The sequence below is a fragment of the Trachemys scripta genome, chromosome 1, assembly GCF_013100865.1.
Source record: "Trachemys scripta elegans isolate TJP31775 chromosome 1, CAS_Tse_1.0, whole genome shotgun sequence".
NCBI classification, from domain to species: domain Eukaryota; kingdom Metazoa; phylum Chordata; order Testudines; family Emydidae; genus Trachemys; species Trachemys scripta.
The window spans coordinates 287,250,934-287,276,407 of record NC_048298.1 but is presented as its reverse complement, the minus strand read 5'-3'; the positions used below and the strand labels follow the sequence as shown (position 1 = coordinate 287,276,407).

At 42.4% G+C, this 25,474-nt stretch overlaps 1 protein-coding gene across 1 annotated transcript; it reads right to left on the bottom strand.

Moving 5' to 3' along the window:
• Window positions 1-78: 78 nt before the first annotated feature.
• SLC25A30 (solute carrier family 25 member 30) lies at window positions 79-24,176 on the bottom strand. The gene is made up of 10 exons (XM_034758456.1): window positions 24,017-24,176; window positions 21,911-21,992; window positions 20,314-20,461; window positions 18,757-18,851; window positions 18,314-18,399; window positions 15,859-15,954; window positions 6,761-6,885; window positions 6,037-6,172; window positions 3,570-3,650; window positions 79-2,558 (listed from the first exon to the last, which is right to left on the bottom strand). Exons 2-10 carry the CDS (start codon window positions 21,972-21,974, stop codon window positions 2,517-2,519), a joined length of 873 nt encoding a protein of 290 aa, XP_034614347.1. The 5' UTR covers window positions 21,975-21,992; window positions 24,017-24,176; the 3' UTR covers window positions 79-2,516.
• Window positions 24,177-25,474: the final 1,298 nt, after the last annotated feature.

Genomic DNA, 25,474 nt, shown 5'->3' with positions numbered 1-25,474 from the left:
TTAATACGAATGTGTAGGTGAAAGTACAATTACAACTGATAATTTCAAACATTTAACTTAGCTTAAATGTCTTTCCCTCCCCCCCCCCCAGACTTTTCCTTAAGAGAAGTTGTTTAAGAGCACCGGCACTGCTGGGCAAGGCTATTTTGATGCCTTCATGCCACTTAGGATTGTAAGCTAGTGTTTTCAATATCTGTGGCATGGGATCCCACTCTGGGAAATTGCAAACATTCCTTTTCTCTCTAGTTAGATGGGAATGTGGTCCCAAGACTTTTCTGTTGTAACATGGAGTCATGGTTTGGAAAAGGTTGGGGAACACAAATTCTTCCTTAACATCAGGGCAGGATAAGAGACACTGAACTGTGAGGACTTCTAAACACTCGTAGTTACGGTCAGGATTTCCATTTTACCCACAGCAACCCTTTGCAAACAAAGGTATTCCAATTGGGATCAAAGATTCTGGTGTTAAGCAGCCAGGGGTACCGAACATCCAAAGGACAGTCTGACCCTTTCTACCATCATGGAGCCCTTGGGTCTACAAGCCTATCAAACTAGAAGTGAATTAGCTCGTCAGACTTTCCACATGATTTGTTACTATTAGCCTATTGAGACTGTCTGAAATGTACATTTTTAGTTACAGGAACCCCATTTTAATGTAGCTAAATGATGAATTACAACATACAGTTTGCAGTACCAGCAGAAAATTCTCTTACTGACCATTCTAATTACACTGTAACCAAATGCCTCAGAACGATTCCTAGGTTCCATTTGTAAGCAAATGTCCATCAACACAGCGACAATGCATTTTACTCATTCTAAAAAGTGTTTAAGTTCTAAAAAGTTTAAATGATATATCCTTAATTTTGTTTTACATTCTGTACAAAAAATATTTTACAAAGTTTTCTACACAAAAATAGAAGAATTGCAGTAATACAGACAGCACACACGAGCATACCTATGCATCATAATTTTTGCCTTAAAAATACTGAAACACTGAAAAGTAATGCTTTTACCTTAACGCTTGGTATTTTCAGAAGAAAAGTGCCTTGTGCATTTAAAAAATACCTACTTTGTGCATCTTGAAACCAACCATTTAAACATTGAAATATTAAGAGTTAAATCCACACTAGAACATGAATTGCTTTAAGTGGAATGTATGAATATGCAGGTATTGTAACAAATGTTTCAAGATGGAATCTCCATACACCACAACTAACTGTACACTTAATAATCCTACACTGCAAGCCACAGTGGATCCAGAATAGGCATTCAATCCCATGCTTTTGTAACTGAATTGCATTCATACAGTAATCCTGATACTAATTTTCTTTAGTTTATGGCAGAAAGTTTTGTTGCATAATTCAAAGAAAAAGTAGAACCTACACAGAAGTCAACTCATACTGCTCTTAAAAGAAGTACTATTAAAGTAATTTCAACTGAACTCGTTTTGCTAAATGAAAGCATCAACACTGATGAGCACAATTCTCCTATAATTCTTGTTTAGCAAGGTAGCAATACATTAGATTGCCTCTTTTGGATGTATGCTCTCCGTATGTAAACATCTGCATTTCTTGAGCTTTCAGTGGTTCAATGGCCTCAATGTGTAGCATGCATCTTTCAGGTGATGTGTGACAGCCACTAACTGCTTAAAGCAGATCCTCTTCATAAGAATCAAACAAGTATTGAAAAATTAATTCCCTCTTGCACAGGAGGCAGATGGGAGAGTAAATGCTCTATTTTTACTACATTTTTAAAAGTCGATAGATATTAATTTCTTGATGAAACATGTTAGAATCCCTTCTATTGAAGACCAAGAATAAGGTATCTTAAAAAATGCCAGACTTTTCTCAAACATGCAAAATGGTGACAGTAACAAGTTATGTTAAACTGAAGCTTCATTGCTCCCAGCGCAAGTTACATATACATTTAAATGATAGACGGCAACAGAAATGTGCTCTAAATCCAGAAGCTCATTTAACAAATATTTTTACAAAGACCTGCAGTCTCTAGGAATAAAATTTTCAGTGTCCTGCACTTGAACTCCAAGGCATCGAAAATTTCAGAACTATTTATGACCACATTAATATATCAAGTTTCATGAGCATGGACGAAAGAGTGAGGCTCTTCCATTACCTACTTACCTCTGGACAAACAGATGTAGCTCTTTTCCTATTAAAATTTCATCCAGAAGTACATTTCAGCAGAAAAACCTTTGGAGTTGTACCATACATTATGTCTAACAGCATTTAAACAGTTGATAGAGGAGTATTGCCAACTTTAGGTTCTATTTCAATAATTGGTGCATAGCATTTGGCATATCAGTTAAGCATCCACAGTTCTGAGATCATTTTATGTATGGTCTTGATTTACAATGTTCTTCTGATGCTCTTCCTGCGTTTTACCAGCAAGTCCTATGCTCCGATGAGAAAACACTGAAGAGCGTTCTTAAAAAGATGCCTTGAGTTCAAATACCACGTCAGCACAGTTTACTGATTTATTACACAATCTAGCATCTTTCAGAAATCCAATTTCTTCAGTTGTTCATATGTCAGAAAGAACTGGTGCAATTAGTCAAGGAAAACAATTGTAGATATCTGCATTTTTTGTTTAACACATTTGTGATGCATAATACCTACCACATTCATTTAACTACTGACTGCAGGCCTGTGGAACTTTGGTCTCCCATTAAATGCCTCCTAACACAACCACCAGTCCACCACAAGACAAGTCACTCCTCTCCATCAGTTGCTATAATGTTCCCTATAGTCCTGGGCACAAAGAACTCTAGGGAACATTATAGCAAACTGCTAAAATGGAGAAACTTGTTTCAGTGCGTATAATTCTCATCAACAGGATCCTCCTCCTACTGCAGCCTAATCCTTCTCCAGAGTCTATCCCAAGCTCCTTCAACATGCAAATTAGAATTGAGGAAAGGTCAGAGAGGCCACAATAGGAAAGGAACCCACAGCCTTTTTGCCTCCTATCTTCTTAGTGGGTGAAACTATGAAGGTGTGTAGATTCTTGTTTGTGGGAAGAGAGAAAGGAATATTACAGCTGCCTCTTAGCTTCTCACAAAACAATGAGAACGTAAGGATAAATAGATAGCAAGTGGTCTACTGTACAAGTTGTATAATATGGTAGAAAATGGTGTGAAAAGATCTTGTGACCACCTGCAAACAGTTTTTTTAATGCAGAAAATAGACTCAAACAGCAACCCCCTGCCCCCCCCCCGAATTGTTAATTGACCTGGTCACTAGTATGTCAACTAAACACTGCAATCTAAAAACAAGCAAATGGGAAATTGCGGGCTAAAGGAAAATGTGTTTTGAAAAAAGATTATATTCAGAGGTTCAACTTTGTATAAATCTTAGGGAATATTAATACAACAGGTGCTGGTAATACTCCATTTATAAAGAGATGGAGAATAAATTTACTTTTATGCTGACAAGTTACACCAAATGTTTTATATGAAGCACAATTCACTAGTCAATTGTCTCTCTACTCAATGCCCACTGCTCATCACAAAAAAAAGTTTAATAAATATTTCCAAACACTTCTGAAAAGGATACGATAATATTCCAAGGACCAAGTCTCAACCAGTTTGGCCAGAATCCTTTATATAAAGCAAAAAAGCCTTCATACCTCCATGTCTGAAACAAATATTTTAAAACCACATATGAATGACAAAAGAGTGACACAAAACTTTCATTGAAAGATTATATCCAAAGAACAGCTAATACTTTACATAATGAACGCCATTACAAGGTGCTCTGTGCTACCACAGGAGGAAGACACTTGGTTCAATTCACAGTAATAGTCTCTTGCCTCATAGCAACTCAGACTGGGAATGTTGCAGAATTACTGCCCATCCAGTTTTTGGACAAAGACAAGAATCATGACTCTCCCTCTCCAAAACCTTTCGGGGGAGTTTGGCATTTAAACCTGCTGATCAGTGACCTTCTTGTGGAATCAGCAATAGGACGGCAGGAGTTTCCAACATCAGACTGAGTAAGTTAAGATCTTACTTTAACCACAACAATTTTCACTGCTCTATATTTAAATTAAATCCACATTGACAGCAACATTATAGTACTATAACTTTACTAGTAAAGAGGTATTACAAACTAAATTGAAGCCCAGTGAGGGTTATTTTTGTCCAGTAAAGGAACATGAAATATTAGACATAATATTAAGAATCAGACCTAGTCAAAAAAAGTTTAAGATTGTTTTTTGAAAATCTTTCCCCACATTTTTGAAGTTTGAAAAGTTTCAGCTGCTCTCACAAACGTTGAACATACAACTTTCATTTAGACTCAAACAGAGCAGATGAACATGGGACTATAGGCAAAAACTCGAGTCTTCTTGAAGAAATAATTTCCATTTTCAAAGATAATTTTATGTTGTGTTATTTTAAAAAGGGATCTTTCATTTACACTGGGCCCACAATTTTCCCTTCCCAGTCATCCATTACATACAAAGAATAATTAGGTTTTATGAATTATGGGGAAAGATTGGTATATTTTTAAAACAGCTTGCACTGCAAAGTTTTTGGAGGGAGATTTAACTTCCCATGCAGCATTGTGAACCCAAACAGCAAGTTGGTTCCCCATTGCTCTGTTTAAACTTCCTCAGTGAAGACTAGGAAACCCACACCTGAAATCTGTCACACAGGGTATGTCCACACCACAAATTAAGGACTAAATGTAGCAGGGCTAGGCATACCCACACTGGCTTTGATTTAGCTAGTGAGGGTAACAGTTAAAATGTGACAGTATGGGCTAGCCATCCCAGCACAAGCCCACTGGGGATCCTAGGTATGTACTCCAGCAGCTAGCCCGCACGAAGGTCCATGCTACCATATCTTCATTGCCACTGTTACCAGTACTAAATTAAAGTTATAGCATAGATAGGCATACCAACACTAATTGCCCCTTAATTTGCAGCACAAACATATCCATGTTTCCTGTTGCTATTTGGGCTACATAAAGGTGATTTTTTTTTAGCATGAACCTTTACAAATAAATGTTGCTTTGTGTTTTTAAAATGTAACGACAAGACATCAAACCCTAAGAACAGCCATATTGGGTCAGAGCAATGGCCTATCCAACCCAGCATCCTGTCTCTGACAATGGCCAGTGCTAGACTCTTCAGAGGGAATGAAGACAACAGGGCAATTTTAAGTGATCCAGCCTATAGTCCAGTCCCAGGCTCTGGCAGTTGCATGCTTAGGGACACCCAGAGAGTGTGGTTACATCCCTGATCATCTTGTCTAATAGCCATTGATGGACCTACCCTCCATGACCTTATCTGATTCTTTTTGAACCCAGTTTTACTTTTAGCCTTCACAACATCCTCTGGCAATGAGTTCCACAGGTTGACTTTGCATTGTGTGAAGTACTTATGTTTTTTTTAATCCTGCTGTCTAGGAATTTCACTCAGAGACCCCTAGTTTTTGTGTTATGTGAAGGGGTAAATCACACTTCCCTATTCACTTTCTCCGTATCATTCATGATTTTAGACCTCTATCATATCCCCCTTAGTTGTCTCTTTTCTAAGCTGAACAGTCCCAGTTTTTTTAATGTCTCCTTGTATGGAAAAACTGTTCCATACTCCTAATTATTTTTATTTTCATGGTAAGTTTTTCATTACCTTTTTAAAAAGTGTGCTCATATCAGAAGAATTCCCCGTTAGTATACCTGACCTAAATACCAGAAGGAACAAATGCATATATGTTCCTCCATGCTGCAGACAGACCTTGCTTTCCATCAACACAGAATAGTTTTTACACAGCAGAAGGTGGGAGAGGTGGGGCATGATTGGAGTCCAACATTTTAAAAGATGCACATGGCACAGCAAGTTCAAAAGTTAAAATGGATTATTCCCAGAGTTCTCTCTAAAATAATTCCTACACCACAGAAGTGGCTTTCTAGAACAGCTAACAATTTCTATCCACAATGCAGAAAACCCTCTAATTCATGTTTGATATCACATGATTGTATAAAAGTTATCACTAGTTGCTATACACTTTGTACTTACTTGTAACAAGCAATCCAAAGTACCCTTGTACCCTGAATGTGTTCCATCTTGAAATCTCTGATTCATCATCCGTGTCCTCACAACATCAACTGGATTTGATGCAAGTGCTCCAGCTAATCCACAGGTGAAGCTTGAGCTAATGAAAGATAAACCATTATCAAAATATGACCTACTACTAGCAACTTAGAAGTATACAGAAACACGCCCCCCCCCTTATGGAAAATTAAAAATATCTATGCTATAGCTAGAAGTTGCATTTGCATTTCTATTAATAAACTACTTTCAGTTAGTTTACCTGAAAAAAAAAAATATCACAAGCTAAGACTTGTTTTATATACACACACACACTCAGGAAGAAGTTTCACACTTTAAAAATCCATCCTGATATTTTCAGAGTAGTAAATGCATTTTAGTTTCAGCCTTTATATACACACCTAATTTAGGTATTTTGAACAATAAAAATATCTACACGTCAAAAAATACATAAATAGCACAAAAACTATTAGCTTCCATGGCATGAAATAGCATTTGAAATACTACAAGTAAACATTTAAATACACTAGAAGTATATTTACATCTCAACTGATAGTGAGAAAAAAAGTGAGATCCAATTATATTCTCTGAAGAGTCCAACATTAAGAGATTACTGTGTAACCTCTGAAAGGGGATTTAATCATACAAATAAATCTTTGTAAACTTAACTCTTCTGCATGTTCAAACTTACAGAAAGTGAGTATACACAGTGTCTCCCATGAGTCCAGACATAATTATGTGCTTCTTGGTGAGATCATAGACCGGCAGCTCCACTCCCACAACAATAGCAGCTCTCTGAGCTGTTAGGGACACCCCCTGGCAAAACAAATGTATAATGTTTGAGATATTTTAAAAACTGCATCATTTTTATGTCTGGTTGAAGATAACTCAGAAATACCATTACATTTCAGATTAAAAGCACCTAGGAAATATTCATAAAACAAGTTTTGTATACTGAGGCCTGGTCTACACTAGGCGTTTATGTCGAAGTTAGCGCCGTTACATCGAATTAACCCTGCACCCGTCCACACCGCGAAGGTATTTAGTTCGACATAGAGGTCTCTTTAATTCGACTTCTGTACTCCTCCCCGACGAGGGGAGTAGCGCTAAATTCGACATGGCCATGTCGAATTAGGCTAGGTGTGGATGGAAATCGACGTTAATAGCTCCGGGAGCTATCCCACAGTGCACCACTCTGTTGACGCTCTGGACAGCAGTACGAGCTCGGATGCTCTGACCAGCCACACAGGAAAAGCCCCGGGAAAATTTGAATTTGAATTCCTTTTCCTGTCTGGCCAGTTTGAATCTCATTTCCTGTCTGGACATCGTGGCGAGCTCAGCAGCACTGGCAACGATGCAGAGCTCTCCAGCACTGATGGCAGTGCAAGCTCAGAATAGAAAGAGGGCCCCAGCATGGACTGATCGGGAAGTCTTGGATCTCATCGCTGTGTGGGGCGATGAGTCCGTGCTTTCCGAGCTGCGATCCAAAAGACGGAATGCAAAGATCTATGAGAAGATCTCTAAAGACATGGCAGAGAGAGGATACAGCCGGGATGTAACGCAGTGCCGCGTGAAAATCAAGGAGCTGAGGCAAGGCTACCAGAAGACCAAAGAGGCAAACGGACGCTCCGGATCCCATCCCCAGACATCCCGTTTCTACGAGGCACTGCATTCCATCCTCGGTGCGGCCGCCACCACTACCCCACCACTGACTGTGGACTCTGAGGATGGGATAGTGTCCACGGCCGGATCCTCGGACATGTTAGCGGACGGGGAAGATGAGGAAGGAGATGAGGAGGACGAGGCAGTCGACAGCGCTCACAACGCTGATTTCCCCGACAGCCAGGATCTCTTCATCACCCTTACAGAGATCCCCTACCAACCCTCCCCAGCCGTTACCCCGGACACAGAATCTGGTGAAGGATCATCCAGTAAGTGTTGTAAACATCTAAACATTTATTTGTAACAGAACATGATTATTAACAATGTAAAAAATGGGTTTCTCATGATTACTTTGAATAACTTAACGGTTCAGTCATGGGCAGTGCAAGTATTTCAAAAAAATCTAGCAATGTCCGGTTTTGCATGATTGTCCTGCCCAAGCCGCTCTACTGTGTAGTCCCTGCTACTGCAGCTACAGTAAGATGCGGTCTATATGTCCGGGGATGGAGCAGAAATCCTCCTGGGACATCTCAAGGAAGCTCTCCTGCAGGTAATTTGAAATCCGCTGCATTAGGTTCTTGGGGAGAGCGGCCTTATTGGGTCCTCCGTAGTAGGACACGTTGCCGCGCCACGAGACTAGCAAGTACTCCGGAATCATTGCTTGGCACAGCATGGCGGCATACGGCCCTGGTCTTTGGAGGCTTTCCCGGAGCATTCTCTGTCTGTCGCTCTCAGAGATCCTCATGAGGGTGATGTCGCTCATGAAGACCTGCTTTGAATGAGGTAGGGGAATGTTATTAGTGTTGGCTGGTTTGCAGCCACGCGGTGGAGGCGGGAAAGGGTCAGCCGAAAGGGATCGTTCCCGGGGACAGCCGCGAGGGTGTGGGACAGGAGCAAACTTCCTGCTTGCCGGATTGCTGGCAGCAGGGACCGACATTGATTTCAATGTGAAATGAGGCCATTGCTAATATTAAAGTTTTAAGCTGCCACGAATCTACGGCTTACCATGTCTGCCTGCAACAGAAATTCCGTTGTCCTGACAGGGTTCTCAAAAGTGCTCTGCAAAACCACAGACAGTGAATGCGAAGGCCGAGAATTCGACCTTGTGCTGAGTGCGCATGTGATAGGTGCTGTGCATGGTCCTGTTCACAGAGAAAGACTATGTTCTTTGTTCACAACTACATTTATGTTTCTGAGGAATTCACTCCCTTTTTCCCATTCCCACAGCCCCATCTGCGACTGTCTCACAACCTAGCCTGTCATCACACTCCCAGAGGCTAGGGAGGATTAGGCATAAGAAGAAGAGGACACGGGAGGACATGTTCTCCGAGCTTATAGCCTGCTCCAGAGCACAGGCAGCACAGCAGACCCAGTGGCGGGAGAACTTGTCCCAAATGCACCAAGCCAACATGGATCGGGAGGAGAGGTGGCGTCAGGAAGACCAGCAGGCGACTCAAACCCTGCTTGGACTACTGAGGGAGCAAACGGACACGCTCCGGCGCCTTGTGGATGTTCTGCAGGAACGGAGGCAGGAGGACAGAGCCCCGCTGCAGTCCATCTCTAACCGCCCTCCCCCGCCACCAAGTCCCATACTCCCTTCACCCAAAGTGCACAGAAGGAGAGGCGGCAGAGTCCCTGCTAACTCTCACTGCACCCCTGCAGAGAGCTCGAGCAGCAGAAGGCTCTCAGTCCCCAAAGTTTGACAAGTTCTTTCCTTCCCGCCTGACACAAGCCCCCGTCCAAGTTTCACTTCCCAGTCCCCTGTGTAGTTGTTAATAAAAAATATGTTTCTGTTAACTACTGTTTCCATCATGTTCTTTTGGAGGAGGGGGGGAAAGGGGGTTGGTAATTGGACAGGACAGTCACCTTTGGCAGGGTACATAGTCGGGGGCAGGCACAGCAGCAGGGCACATACATAGTGCAGTGATGCAGTGACTACTTACCCTGGTTAGTCTGGGAGGTTCTTTTCATGTTATGTGGTGGGAGGTGGGTTGCTCTGTGACTTTGTGGCACGGGAGGGCAGTTAGAGATCTGAAGCGGCGGTCCTTAGGCAGGATCACAGAGCCACACAGCAGGGGATCTGTAAGCGTCCCCCCCCGCCACAAAGTCACATAGTACCCCCATACACACAGTCCCTATCAGGAGGGGTGACAGGCTCCGTTGAAAGAACCATCCCACCGCACCGGAGCCTGTCAGTCCTTCAGTTTAGAAGCTGCATTCGCGCGACTACACTACACCCGCTCCGCACCACAGTCTGCGTCCCAGTTTTAAAAAATTCCCGCGAAAACAGTATTACAGAAAACGGTGTGCTTTAACAAAGTAGAACTATTTTTATTTTGAAACGTGTGTTGGAAGTGGGGTGAAGGCTTCTCTGTACACAAAATTAGAAAGTCACAGGTTACCCTGCTCACTCAGGAACTTTGCTTTCAAAGCCTCCCGGATGCACAGCGCTTCCCGCTGGTCTCTTCTAATCGCCCGGCTGTCTGGCTGTGAGTAATCAGCAGCCAGGCTAATTTCCTCAACCTCCCACCCCGCCATAAAGGTCTCCCCCTTGCTCTCACAGAGATTGTGGAGCACACAGCAAGCTGCTATAACAATGGGGATATTGGTTTCGCTGAGATCACAGCGAGTCATCAAGCTTCTCCATCTCCCCTTGAGACGTCCAAAAGCACACTCCACCACCATTCTGCACTTGCTCAGCCGGTAGTTGAAGAGTTCTTTTTCAGTGTCCAGGGCACCTGTATAGGGCTTCATGAGCCAGGGCATTAGCGGGTAGGCTGGGTCCCCGAGGATGACTATAGGCATCTGCACATCCCCAACAGTTATTTTGTGGTCCGGGAAGTAAATACCTTGCTGCAGCCGTCTAAACAGACCAGAGTTCCTGAAAACACGAGCGTCATGAACCTTGCCCGGCCATCCCACGTAGATGTTGGTAAAACGTCCCCTGTGGTCCACCAGTGCTTGCAGCACCATGGAAAAGTAGCCCTTTCTGTTAATGTACTGGCTGGCCTGGTGGTCCGGTGCCAGGATAGGGATGTGAGTTCCATCTATGGCCCCACCGCAGTTTGGGAATCCCATCGCTGCGAAGCCATCTATGATCGCCTCCACGTTTCCCAGGGTCACTACCTTTGGCAGCAGTACATCAACGATTGCCTTGGCTACTTGCATCACAACAACCCCCACGGTAGATTTGCCCACCCCAAACTGGCTCGCGACTGACCGGTAGCTGTCAGGCGTTTCAAGCTTCCAGAGGGCTATGGCCACTCGCTTATGGACAGTCAGGGCTGGTCGCATCCGGGTGTCATTGCGCTTCAGGGCAGGGGACAGCAACTCACAAAGTTCAAGGAAAGTTCCCTTCCGCATGCGGAAGTTTCGCAGCCACTGTGATTCATCCCAGACCTGCAGCACTATGCGGTCCCACCACTCAGTGCTTGTTTCCCGTGCCCAGAATCGCCGTTCCACGGCATCAACATGACCCATTGCCACCGTGATGTCCTCGGCGCTGGGTCCCCTGCTTTCTGAGAGGTCTGTGCTACTCTCACACTTCAGGCCATCACCGCGTTGACGTAGCCTCCTCGCCTGACTTTTCTGCATCTGCCTCAGGGCAACCTGTATGATAAGCTGCGAGGCGTTGAGAGCGGCCACAACTGCAGCGATGGTTGCAGCGGGCTCCATGCTCACAGTGCTGTGGCGTCCGCGCTGTCAATGACTTGAAAAGTGCGCGAAATGATTTCCCGCCGGCGCTTTCAGGGAGGGATGGAGGGCGGGAGTGAGTGATGGATGGATGACGACAGTTACCCAAAAGCACCCTCGACACATTTTTTTACCCAGAAGGCATTGGTGGCTCGACCCAGAATTCCAATGGGCAGCGGGGACTGCGGGAACTGTGGGATAGCTGCCCACAGTGCACCGCTTCCAATGTCGACGCTTTCCCCGTTAGTGTGGACTCACAAAGTCGAATTACTGTCCTTAGTGTGGACACACACGTTCGACTTTGCAATATCGATTCCAAATATTCGATTTAAGTAAAATCGAACTACTCTCGTAGTGTAGACAAGGCCTCAGAAAATACAGTGGTGTATGGTATAAAGATGTGTAAATGTACTGCTTGTAAAAGATCCCAGACAGACCAACCTAGTGACTGGAGTTAATTTGCGAACAGATAACGCACAGTGGCAATCCAAGCTTCCCCATACTGATCTCAGCCATGACCTACAGCAGATGTTCTCAAACTGAAGTCTATGGACTGCTGCTGGTAGTCTGCTGAGAGCTGGCAGGCTGGTGCTGGCCCGTCTTACAGTCAGCTGAGAGAAACCAAGAATATTGAGGGGGGGGGGAAGATGAAATGGAAAGCAAAAGTAGACTGACTGCATTTTTCAAAGACTAACCTAGCTGAGAACTAGCGGTTCTCAACAGGTGGAAATGCAAATATTTTTCATGCATAGAATTTCAGTAGTGGCTACAGAGATTTTCTGTAATCATGAATGGCTTACGAGGCAGTCCATGACACACTAAGATACAAGTTCATTAAATATTATTTAATGCCAAGTAGAGTTTATTTTAAACACTGTCGTGCTTTTCATCAGCGGATCATAACATGTTTTACAGAGGGCTTCCCACACCATTTAAATGGCTAATACCCAATTCCTCCAAACTGCAGAAATTATTCCAATTTTGCAGATGGGAAAAAGATGTCCACAGCTTAAGTAACTACTTCAAGTTCATATGGTTCTCAGTAGAACTTGGAATAAAATCCCATTCTCCTAGACCAGAGGTCGGCAATCTTTCAGAAGTGGTGCGCCGAGTCTTCATTTATTCACTCTAATTTAAGGTTTCGGGTGCCAGTAATACATTTTAACGTTTTTAGAAGATCTCTTTCTATAAGTCTATAATATATAACTAAACTACTGTTGTTTGTAAAGTAAATAAGGTTTTTAAAATGTTTAAGAAACTTAATTTAAAATTAAATTGCAGAGCCCCTGGACCAGTGGCCAGGCAGTGTGAGTGCCACTGAAAATCAGCTCGCGTGCCGCCTTCGGCATGCGTGCCATAGGTTGCCTACCCCTGTCCTAGACCCATGCCTTAACCCACGGGATCACAAGAAACGGACCACTGAACAACTCCTCTACCACCCTGGGCTAAGTTTGAACCAGAAAACTATAAATCAAGAGACTATTCAAATTACCAATCCCCAGAACCAGCTGGTCCCTGCTTTCACAGACATTCATCTAACGATGTGAGCTGCCCCATACTGAAGCTATTTAACAAAACCAGCCCTGCTCTTGAACCAGGCTGTAATATATTTAAAGACGTCTTTCAATTTTAAGTCAGCAAGTAAAGGTATATACAGTTAAAATAAATTCTATATACAGTTAAGAGAGACCTAGATAAATTCATGGAGGTTAAGTCCATTAATGGCTATTAGCCAGGATGGGTAAGGAATGGTGTCCCTAGCCTCTGTTTGTCAGAGGATGGAGATGATGGCAGGAGAGAGATCACTTGATCATTATCTGTTAGGTTCACTCCCTTTGGGGCACCTGGCATTGGCCACTGTCGGCAGACAGGATACTGGGCTGGATGGACCTTTGGTCTGACCCAGTATGGCCATTCTTATGTTCTTATTGTCGCAATACTCCTTGTAAGTATTATAACTTGAGATTAATTTGTTAGAATTAATGGAAGAGTTCTATTCCCTGTGCCAAGGAAATTTTTTATCGTCACCAATATAAGTAACAGTTTTCAGCTAGAGAGGATAACTTTTGTCAATAACTTATAACAGAGCTAAGGTTGAAAAGCCCCATTTAAAGGCTAACACCAAGTGTTCTAATATCCACATACTTATTCCGATTGCCTTGAAATTAGCTGTCCTTCAAAGAGTGAGCTGAGTTAAGTATCCAAATTTGGGGTTATTTGAGCAAAGGAGTCCCTGAGAAAAAAAGGAGATCCTTAAAAAAAATAAAAAATAGAAAAAGAAAGACAGTTTAATGTTAACACATTCTACATGTGTTTTGTGCAGATATGGGGCTTAATCATTGCTCTGATAATACCCCAGATTTCTCCCAGGTAGTGCATGGCAGGCACTACCTCTTTGGGGAAATAATATTGAAAATGTTGATCAAAGAAGAGAAACTTTCTACCGAGGTCTGCACTCCATGTTCATGTGCCAAATAGATTACAAGGTACACGTGCAGAAAATCTAGCCAAGAGGTTTCTAGTCAGCCAGTTTCCACATGACTTGGGTGGCTCACGGGGACATGCTCCGTCCGGTCATTGAACTTGAGCTACACACAGCAATAAGTTTGAAACCTACACTTGGCAGAAATCTTTGAAACATCCATTTGCATATTTTGAACAATCCCCTTGTACCAGGGTATTGGGGGGGGGGGGGGGGGGGGAGGAGGAGGAGATATATATTCCGAGTACAGCAGGTAATTCAGAAGGTGCTCAAACTATTTCTGAGGAGAAAATAAGTTACACATGCAAACAATTGCTGGGAGGATTAGAGGCAGAGGAGTGGGGGAGGGGCTGAGGTAAGGGAAGGGGAGAGGAAGCGGTTGGGGGCTCAAGTCAGAGGGAGTGGGAGCCTGTCAGCTCCCCATTTTCCCCTCCTGTGTGCCAGGATCTGGGAAAGTTCTACCCGTTTGGGGATAGAAGCCCCCTCTGCTCTCCTTGTGAACTAGGATCAAGGTAAAGCACATTGAAACCTCTAAAAACCAGGAAATGCGTCAAGGTAACTCCCCTGCATGGGGTAGACCAGACAGGTTTGGGGAAAGCTGGGGAAACCCGCCTGAAGCAGGGGCAAAGGGGGCCCAGTCTATCTAACCAAGGAAGTGTGCAATCCTCCAGTAAGCTGCTGCCCATCACATGTATGCAGCAGAGGGTGCCACATCATATTTATGCAGCAAGGAACAACCTTCTATGTACTAATGGCTAAATGGGACTGGAAAGGGAGGGTGAGCTAGATGCTGGCTTGGGGCTAGATGTTGCAGGGAATGGTGGGGAAAGAGTGGTGAAGGACAGAGACACCAGTCTTCTCTCACTTGCTTAGTTACTGAAAATACCATGTAATAGACAGTTTGTCCCAAACTCCTGATAGTTTTGAGTCCTCTCACCAGTCCTGTCAGCAGTTATACCCTCAAACATTTCAAAGCATGACCACTGTCCCCATTCCACTATAACTGTGCACAGGAAGGTGGAAGCGTAAATAGGAATCACATACCATGTAGCCTAGTAGAGAGCACAGAACTGGGACTCAGACCTGGGATCTACACCTCTACCCTGATATAACGCTGTCCTCGGGAGCCAAAAAAATCTTACCGCGTTATAGGTGAAACGGCGTTATATTGAACTTGCTTTGATCCACCGGAGTGCGCAACCCCGCCCCCCCCAGAGCACTGCTTTACCGCGTTATATCCGAATTCTGTTATATCGGGTCACGTTATATCAAGGTAGAGGTGTATTTCTGGCTATGTCACTGACCCGCTGGGTGAATAATATAATGATGTTAACCTCCTTTGTAAAGTGTTTCGTAATCTACTGATGAAAAATGCTATGAGCTAGACATCACCACTAGCCATGGTAGCATCTCAACTGCAAACCTATGAAATAACTACAACTGCATAAATGACAACTAACTCCTACAAAAAATATATCTCAAATTAGGAAGCTCACTGACAAGAAACACCATTAACCTGGTGTTAACTTTGCTCAGTGATGTCTTGAACCCTTCCACAATGTCAAGTTTAGTGACATTCAAACCTCTGAAAACCAGGAATTGAAGAGGTAAAAGGGTCATGCCAACATAATCTGAACTCTGCCCTAGTATGTCCATAAACTCTCTCGTACACTATACTCCTTTTGTAAAATGGAGATAATACTCCAAAGAGATGATGAGTCTATCTACAGACATTAATACTTCTCAACTGCTTTTGAAATCCTTGAATGGCAAGCAATATAGCAGTAAAAAATAGACACATACATACAATTTCTGGTGTAACATGTACCTATATTTTGGCCGACATTGCAGAACTACATGCAACAATATGTACAATAGTAAATGGATATTTTTTTAATGCACTATTACAAGAACGACCTCAGAAGAGTTAGTGTAATCGTTGAAGAACTTACTTTCCATAGTCCTCTAGTGCCTTCTTTTTGGTAAATTTGTATGAAATTGCCCATCATTCCTCCTTGAATCACACTGCCTTGGGCCTGCATTCTGATCTAAGGCAGCCCAAAACAAAAAGCAGTTATCAGTTTTCAAACACTAAAAAGGTTAATTTAGTCGAGTTTCTCAACCTTACAAAGAGGCGCTGCAAAATAACAGTTTAAAACATTTTCAAAATATGATCTCTGCTTCTTAACTATACAAGTAATACCAGCTATCTGTAGATATGTATCAGCTATCCTTCGACTACAGCTACTATATTTGGAACAGTTGAATTTGAACTAGTACTTGGTGTAGCTTTTAAATTAGTTACCACAAATCACTGCTATTTTTGAATTGGTGCATTAATATGTAGATTAGATTGACAGAAGACTTCTGCATGGTGTCCATTACAGCATTCTCCCTTGAACTCACCAGCTACATCTTAACACAAAAGGTCAATATGATGAGAGTTTCAGCTGGGAAGGACTATGTACTTAACTTTTTCAATTTGAAATTAAAGACTGATTTTTCAAGGACAAATGGCTGGATTCATGGTAAGTGTGACAAGCAAATGAGTATTCACCCTTAATTTTGGGAGTTAATAGCGTCACCCAGCCCAGAATGCATACCATCACTATGGAATGCAGCCTGTCACAAGTTCAGGGCAACTGCAGCTGTATTCTCCCTCTATGTTCCAGCAAGGGCACCCCCCTCTAGGCTTCCAGCTCCACAACCATTGCCTCTTCGGTGGAGACATGCATCTCTGTCCCTTCTGACTGGGGTATTTATAGGCTGCATACACTCCTGACCATGTGATTTTCCCAGCAAAAGAGAGACTGTCTAAGCAGGCACGATTCAAGTCTCTCCTCTGAGACAGTACACAGTGTGATTGTCAGTTATGAGTTACCACACTGCTATTTCTTAGCAAGCAGATTTATTCTTAAGGTAGAAAGCATTACAGAGAAAACACCTGAAACATTAAAACCTACATACATGCTAATAAGCTTGCCAGAGATCACCCCCACGATACAACAAGGACTCTGACTGATGATTAGCCCTTCAAACCCCACCCACATAGCAGTGCTCCCTATGGTCGTAAGTTCATCACACCTTCAACTCAGAACAAGTGCTCAGTCTTATGTGGCCTCAGTAGGCCACATTCTTTTCAACTCTTCCCTAAAGATTGGGGCCCACCTTGGACCAGAAGTCCTGTCCATTTTCAGATTAGAATGGCCCTGAACCTGTTTAAAACCAGGCTCTTCATCCAAAAATCCTTTCTTTGTCCATTGGTTCCTGGAGAAACCAGTTTGACCTAGGTTATATGAAGCTCTGCAGAGGTAGCTTCAAAGGGCCAATAACCAGAAGAATTATGTTAGCATCACCCTTCTTCTAAAAAAAGTTATACACAATCTCATAATACAAACAATTGCATTTTTAATACAATGAACTCCAGTGACATTTAACTTCATTCATTAAAGTCTGTCCAGGGTATTGTCCTCTGTCACATAGTATACTATAATTCCAGAATGGAGCCGATAAAGGCTTACCTCTGTTGATACTTCCACTACCCCTTCTATGAAATGGGAAATTGTAAACAATTTGTTTTCATTCTATTTTATTTGAGAGGAAGGACGACTAAAATTAGGCACTATGTAAAAAGCAAAAAGATTTTTTTCCCCCTCAATTCTCAGGAAACTGCATGTGCAGAAGCAGCCAAGTAATCTCAGGCCATGATCTTGTAAGTTAAATAGGATCAACTTTACCAGTACTTGGACAGGAGATACCCACAAATTTTAAAACTGTTGCTGAAAATGTGGTGTTGGTGATTTCACCAGGTGGCACTCTGCTCAAGTCATTAATGCACCATGCAGCGGCATTGTTTCAAAGGGGCATTGTGCTACTAGTTTTTCCATAGGAGACAATGGAGATCCTAACCTACTGGATTTTTTTTCTAGAACCCTGATACTTCTTCCAACCTAGAGATTTCTGGATGCCCGTGATGGGTAAGTGGTCCTTTACATACTTCCAAATGAACAGCATTGTAAGCAGTGTAGGTCAACTCAGAGATTTTTTTAAATTTAGAGTACAGCTTCAGCACATGTCAAGTTTGGGGCAAGGGGAGGGCAAGAGCAACTTTAGTAGTTCATTGTGCTCTGAACCAATAAAAAAAGTAATCAAGTGGTTTTCCTTGCCTCCAAGGACACTGATTTCATCTAATTGCATTCCTCCAGCTGACCAGCATGCCAGGAGGGAAATTTCTACAGTTCAGTTCTTCCCCTGGAACCTGTCTGAACTATTAAGTAATTTGCAGAAAGTGAGTATATTTAAAGCAACACAACACCGCATGCAATGATCATCAGTAGACTGTTCTCATCTCAAGAATACAAAGGAACCTATACCGAAAATAAAAACTCGATAAAAAACACCACTTACCTTCAAAACATCTGTAGGGTTGGCAATAGATGATGAAATCACCCCCGAAAGAATGCCACATAATACATTTATCACCAGGGTTTCATCTATTCCAGAAGCAAAAACAAATTCTCAGCCACAGGCTTTTACACTGTGATAAGACATCAAGTGCAAGTCAATGCTTTACCTTCTTTAATGAAAGTCAGTTGAAAGTAAGGAGCTAAACCCTCGAAGTCAACTTTTTTTTTTTTTTTTTTTTTTTTTTAAGATAGCTCAATTTTTATTGGAATTTCATCTGCAGAACCATTTTTACAATGAATAAATATGAAGCTGATGCATACATACATTTCATTGATACAATACAATGTATGTATGCATCATATGACCGATATGGAAACAATACAAACAGCTCTAGATGAACTATATTAACAAGGAGTGGTAACAAAGCTGAAAAACCCACTCACCTTCTGGTTGCTCAACAAACATTCTCTTCAAGCTTTGGTAAGTGCCTATTTTTATTGTTCCATATGAAGCCTGGCGTAACATTGCAGGGGCAATCCTATAAAAATAGGAAGAAGCGGTTAACTTGTATCTTTAAAGCTTCCTGAAGTCTCAGTAACCACAAATAAGGTTTATTCAACACATTTTTAGAGTAGAATAGGCTGAACTCAGGTTATGCACAAAAAGTGAAAGGTTTGTTCATTTAAACCAGATTATTTCAGAACCAGTACAGATAGGGGGAAGGCTTTCAGTAAAGATTATATTCAAGTATGAAAGAAATGAAGGTGCGGTGGTACTACCAACCCTTTTAAAAGGGTGGAGGAAAAAAACCTGACCACAGTGACTGCCATAATGAATACTGGTACTGATTTAGCAATCATTTCCTACTTGGCCACTAGCTGAAAATCTAAAAATCGATGTATACAGAACAAAAGATACTCTTTGAATAATGTTTTAAAACAGTATTTAAGATTTCCTGTAACTTGATGTGGTACTTTGAAAGCATCGCCTGACATTAACAGTGGGAGTTTAAAACTTGATATCACTAAAGTATAAAAGCTACATTTGAATACAAATATGCACAGCACATTTATGTTTCAATATTATGTCAGCTACAATGAGAGAATACCAGTTTTTCACTTTTGTGTAGGAAAACAAATCTCTTAAAAATATGGTCACCACTGATTTAATAAGAAACAGGATTTTTTTAAATCTAATGACCTATAAAAATCACAACAGTGAAGCCAAATGGATTTTTACTGCTATTGTGATAGTTGACGCATTGCATGTGCAACGATATACTATGACATAAGATGATTTTGCTACTACAAGTTTACTACACCTAAGCTCTAATACAAACGTATCACACTCATTCTTCATTTCTATGCTAGTTCATGCTTGTATTAATCATCAGTTCAGTAGAGATATTTACCCTACAAATGGACTCCCCAGGATACCACACAAATGAAGTTGGCTATCACTTGGCAAATGAAGTTGGGATTTAAATTTACTTTTGCCATCACGAATATGAAATGATATACCTGACTTACATTAGCGGATGGAGGGTTTCTCATACAATATAGTAGTAAAAACGACTTCTCAATAACTTACATGGAAGTTATATGGTATCTTATTGGTCTATTTGGATGAATTTTCCAAAAATATAACACATTGTGAAATACAGTTATAACAGTACACCTACAATCTCAAAGTGAACTATGAAAAACCTCCCTTCTACTACAGTGGGTAAGTTTTATTAAAGATAAGATGCCATTCACACGTAGCAATTACCATGATGTAAAAATATTGTACTTTGAAATTATGCACTATTTTCTGAACCATTTCTATTCAAATACTTTGTCCGATGTGGCCTGCCTCTCCCCCACGATCTTTTTTAAGTGGGGCTAACTAAAAAAAAACATTTATAAAATCCAATACTATTGTATGCAATCGTATTTTTTCATAAACGGTCCCAAAATTCACAAATGCAAACTGGTTACATAAAGTATATTTTATTTTACCCAGAATATAGTGCTTTCAACCCTTCTTCTCTCCATATCCTCACTAGTGCATGCACCATTCCTCTGTAACGGATCTCTTTAAATTTGGCATCATTAGTTTGACCTTGAACCTGGAGACGTGTTTTGGTCAGATCAATTGGGAAAGTACCTTAAAGTCAGGGGAGGAAAATGTATATTAATTTAACATGAAACATTTGTCTAGCCAAAGCAGATACATAGTAAATGAAAACGTTAACACAATGCAGAACCTCTGTTTTCTAAAGACAAAAGAAAATATATAATTAGTTGCAGGCTAACAGAGCTAATCATTTGTACTCAAATGAAGAACCATAATAGATGGCTTTATAGAGAGCTCTGCAGTAGCAGCCTGTGCTTTAATATCAAGTTAGAGAGAGACAAAACAGGAATTTCAGTTTATGTGGTTTGTAGCAGAAGGCCTGGACCTGCAAATCCCCTTGATCATGTGATTAGTTCCCACTGACATCAGTGCAACTATGGACATGAACAAGAATTACTTATATGAGAAAAGGTATTCAGAATTTGGCTCTAAATGGGTCCAGCTTAAAAGCAGACTCTCAAAGTTAATTTTCTGTGAGATTATACATCAATAGCTATACTGTGTTACTTGTAGTTAGTGAAAAATTTGATTCGGCCGATTTAGACTGCGCGCGCTAAATTATACTCATGATGTTAAGTGAATTGAAAGGCTATCATGATTTTACTTTGCTGTTAGATGTTTCAAGCTGTACACAAGGGCAAAAATTTTGGGAATCAAACTGTACAGGCACTTATTGTCTACAAATTTAAGAAAATTATTTCTTCCAAAAAAAATTGCTCCTGATAATGTTACACAAATTCTCTCAAGGCCTGAGGAAGAAATGGCTGCTTCTTCACATCTACCCCCATAATCTCTATTTGCGTTTTAACCCCTGTTATGAGATCACTACCATATTTTAGCATAATACTCTATTGGACAGCTATAAATAACCATGAAAATTCTCATATAAATAAGTGTAGATGCAGTACTCTAGTTCACCATTTACTTGACTGCTGTTATTTCTATTTTCTATATCTCTACCATCTGTAAAATTCTGTTCAAAGATTCGACAGACTAAATTGAAATTGTTTGTCACATGAGACCTAAAGCCAATAAGATCAGTACTATTTCCAATACCACATTTCCAGATCTCAATGCCACAAATTCACACACAAAAATCCAGTATTCAAGACTTCCCCCTTTAATAAAAATTTAAGGGGCCCTCAAGGATATCTTGGAGCAAACAATTCCTCAATTCTTTTTTCTTAAAAAAAACCAAGTTAACATGACAAACTTTTATTTGGCAATATGAAAGAACACTTGAGTATCATCAATTGGGTTGGTGACTATTTTTCTCCTTTACTTCAAAAATACACATTTTAGACAAAAAGCAACAATAGCCCTTCAAAATTTAAGTTCTTCTGGCCGCACTTTTAAATATAAATTAGTAATCTATTGCAGTAGCTATTTTATTTTTCACACTAGATACATTTGTGAGTTGAAACTGAACCTCCTAATGTAGAATAAGTTATGCAAACAGTTAGAAGATTAACTACTTACCACATTCTGCAGTGATTGAAGCTAAGCCTCCATAAACAAATGGCTTCCAGTTCAGTGCTGACATTCTTCTGGATTCTTCTTTCTATAAGAAGCAGCAACAGCTTTTAATAGGTATTTGAAAGATACAAAATATTAATATTTTTAGGAGAGCTATATTGCCCAATATTCTGAACTTGTTACTAATATTCCTCCCGCAAATGCATTTTTTTTTTTACTACAGCAGCAAGAGATCTAGACTATAATGTGTGTCACTGTACAGTAAACTGATACAGCAAAGCACTGTATTATAAGCATGCCAATCTTCCTAATGTGTAATAGAACATTTTAAAATAAACTCAAATGCATTATCAATTAAAACATTAACCTTCAGAAAATTTAAAAGAATAATGTGATATTTAATTGACTTTCTGGTTACCAGTTAACAATGCTGTCACACATCTAGATTTGAATCAGGATATTCAACAAGTGTTCTGACTACCAATACCTTGATTGTAAAAGGCTAGGACAAATACTTATCAGGGATCATTTTAGGAGTATATAACTCAATACTATTATGATTGACTATTAAGATCAAAAAAGTGCCTCCCCACCTATGTTCCTACAATTCTAGCTGAGCTAATATTAATCTGACTATGGCTTCATATCCAGTGTGATTTTTAAGTTAGTCATTACTGAATTTTTTGGGTCTGTTCTTTTACAATTAAAAAGTTAACTGTACAATCAAGAAGCAGGTTAGCATTAGCTTACTACTACATTTGCATACAAATATCTAGATATTTGCATTTACGTTTCACTGAATGCCCTTGTTCTTTTATTATGAGAAATGTTGGGTACAATACATGACCTATCTTCTCTATAGACAACATTCATTTTATAAATCTGACGGCAGAGCAACATGTAGACACTAATGTTGGTATCTTCTATATTTGCCAAAGAAAAAAAAAAGCCTTCTTAATCTTGGGCCTTATGTTCAGAAGTGCGGAGAATCCAGAACTTCAAATGAAGTTAATGGAAGTAGCAGACCCTCAGCAAATCTGAAGGCAGACCCAAAGTAACTCAATTTCCCTCCTATCACATTATTTTATGCAGGAATTATTTGTAATGCCAGTTTTCCAACTGTCACAGTACAAGAAAAAGCCACTAGACACAGATTTCAAATATTTTACCCAATGCCCAAATCCACATGGGAATTCATCCTGTTCTCACCATCACTGTAGTTTTTAATAGAACTGACAGCACACGTTAGTAGTTTTCCAAAGACCAATGTTTTTTGTGGTACAAAAGTAAGCCATCTTTGTTCCCTATACTTGTCAGCCCAGAGCAGGGGGTCTCAAACGTTTGTACTGGTGATCCCTTTCACATGGTAAGCCTCTGAGTGTGACCCCCTTATAATTTAAAACCCCTTATAAATTAAAACCACTTTTTTATATATTTAACATTATAAATGCTGGCTGTAAAGCAGGGTTTGGGGTGGAGGCTGACCGCTCACAACCCCCCAATGTAATAACCTTGTGACCCCGAGGGGTTCCGACCCCCAGTTTGAGAACCCCTGGCCTATTCCTCTCCCTTGAGCTGGGAAGGCACTGGAGGAGATGAGCAAGGCCGAGCAGCAGCAGCTTCTTGACGTATGCCATGAAGCAGGGCACCGAGGCAAGGACACAGCCCTCTGAGGCAGTTTTCACTTTCACCCAAGAAAGCCGAGCTGACGCTTTTAAGGAGGGGGAGGGGGCGCGCAACAGGAATGTCAATCACCCCGCTTTCCACGCTAACATGTAAAGACAAATGTGACCCCTGCGCGGGCGCCTGCCGTCCCGGGACTGCCGGGCTCAGGAGAGGGAAGAAGGCCGGCCGGAGGCGCGCACCGGGCACTGTCCAGCACCCGGGTCTCCGGCCAGTGGCTATTACGCGCTGCGGCTGCGCCCCAGTGACCTCCCCAGGAACTGAACGAGCCGCCCCCGGGCGCGTTTCCCTCGGCGCCGCCAGCCGCGCGCTCGCACGGGACGTTCTGCAGACGCCGGCGCAGCGGCCCCCGCGAGCAGCCGGGAGCGATGCCCACAGCAGGGCCCCGCCGCGGGGTGACGCGTCCAGAGCCCCCCACGCGCTTACCGGCGGCGGCTCCTCGCTCCCGCCCCGCTGGGTCCCAGCCAACTCGCCGCCCCGCCAAGGACTCGGGACCGAACCGCGCAGCAGCGCTTTGCTCCGGGGATTTATAACCACCGGCCCAGCCCTCGCCCTGCGTAGGCCGGGCCGCGCGCCACCGCCAACCCCCGAGCCTCCGCGAGCCACGCCCCGTCCTCCCATTGGTGGAGCGGGGCGGGGCTGCCCGTCAGTGCCGGCTCACGCTGAGTCGGAGGGCGGGGCGAAGCGCGGCCGAGCTGAGGCGGCCTCTGCCCCCAGGGTAACTTTAGATCTACACCCCTCCCACCCCCCACAGGCCTGTCTACACTCAGCCATGTGCACACTAGGCTCTTCGAGGGGAGACCCCGGGCCCTGGGTGTCCAAGCAAATGACGCCCTTCTTCAGGAGAGCGGGGTTCTATGGCACTGGTGGGAGACCTCTGTGTGTGCCTCAGTTTCCCCATCTGTAGAATGGGGATAATGGTACTGACCTTGGTAAAACACTTTAAGATTTACTGATGAAAAGCAGTGGGCTCCTGCCGCTGAACCCTCTTTTATACACACAGCTTAGCTGTACCCACTAGCAAATCCCAAGTGAAACCTGGTTGATAAAGTGAGGACCAAGCCCACCCCTTTGTGCTTACACCCCATGACGATGGGTGCTGACTGAACACTTAGGGCACTGGTGTTAGCTCCTGGGCTCAGGACCACTTAGACCACTAACCCCAGGAGCCAATGGGCCCCACAACAGGTAGATGGCCAGGCTATAAGCTAGTCTTCAGAACAGTTTTAAATAAGTCCTGCCCCATCCACTCCAGCCAACACAGCTGCATGCACACAGATGATTTTTGAGAAGCAGGAGGAATGGTAGTGATGACAGAGCCCTACCCTTTCTACTGCTAGAAACCACCTTCATTCAGGCTTCCTTTCATTATTACAGGCAGGGCTGGTACCTCTTTGGTGCCAAACAATAACTGTTTGGGCTGAAATTTTCCATGTGGAAGTCTGTCTCAGGATGAATTTTTTGGAAATTTCAGCCAAAACAATGTAGCCATTTCCAAGAATCAGTAGGGAACATGGGTGGCGGTGAAACCCCCCTTCAGGGAGGCTAGCACCCCAGCCCTGCCCACCCCCACCCGCTGGAGTTCTGAGAGTCCCTAACAGCCGGAGGAGCCCCCACCGGCCTGCTGGAGGATAGGGCCCCGGGGCGGAGCATGGGCTGCAACACAGCCTGGGTTAGGGGAGGCCTAGCCTCCCCTGGCCTTTTATATCTGCCGCCCATGGTAGGGAAAAAACATTTGGCCCAAGTTAAAAAACTCTGGTGACCATTTCTTTGAACAGCTCTAGCACTCCCATGCTCTGGAATAGGGACTTGAAATTTGGAAGTGGAGTGGCCTTTGTGTCAGCGACGTGCCTTTTTGCATCCCCATGAAAATCCACCTACATT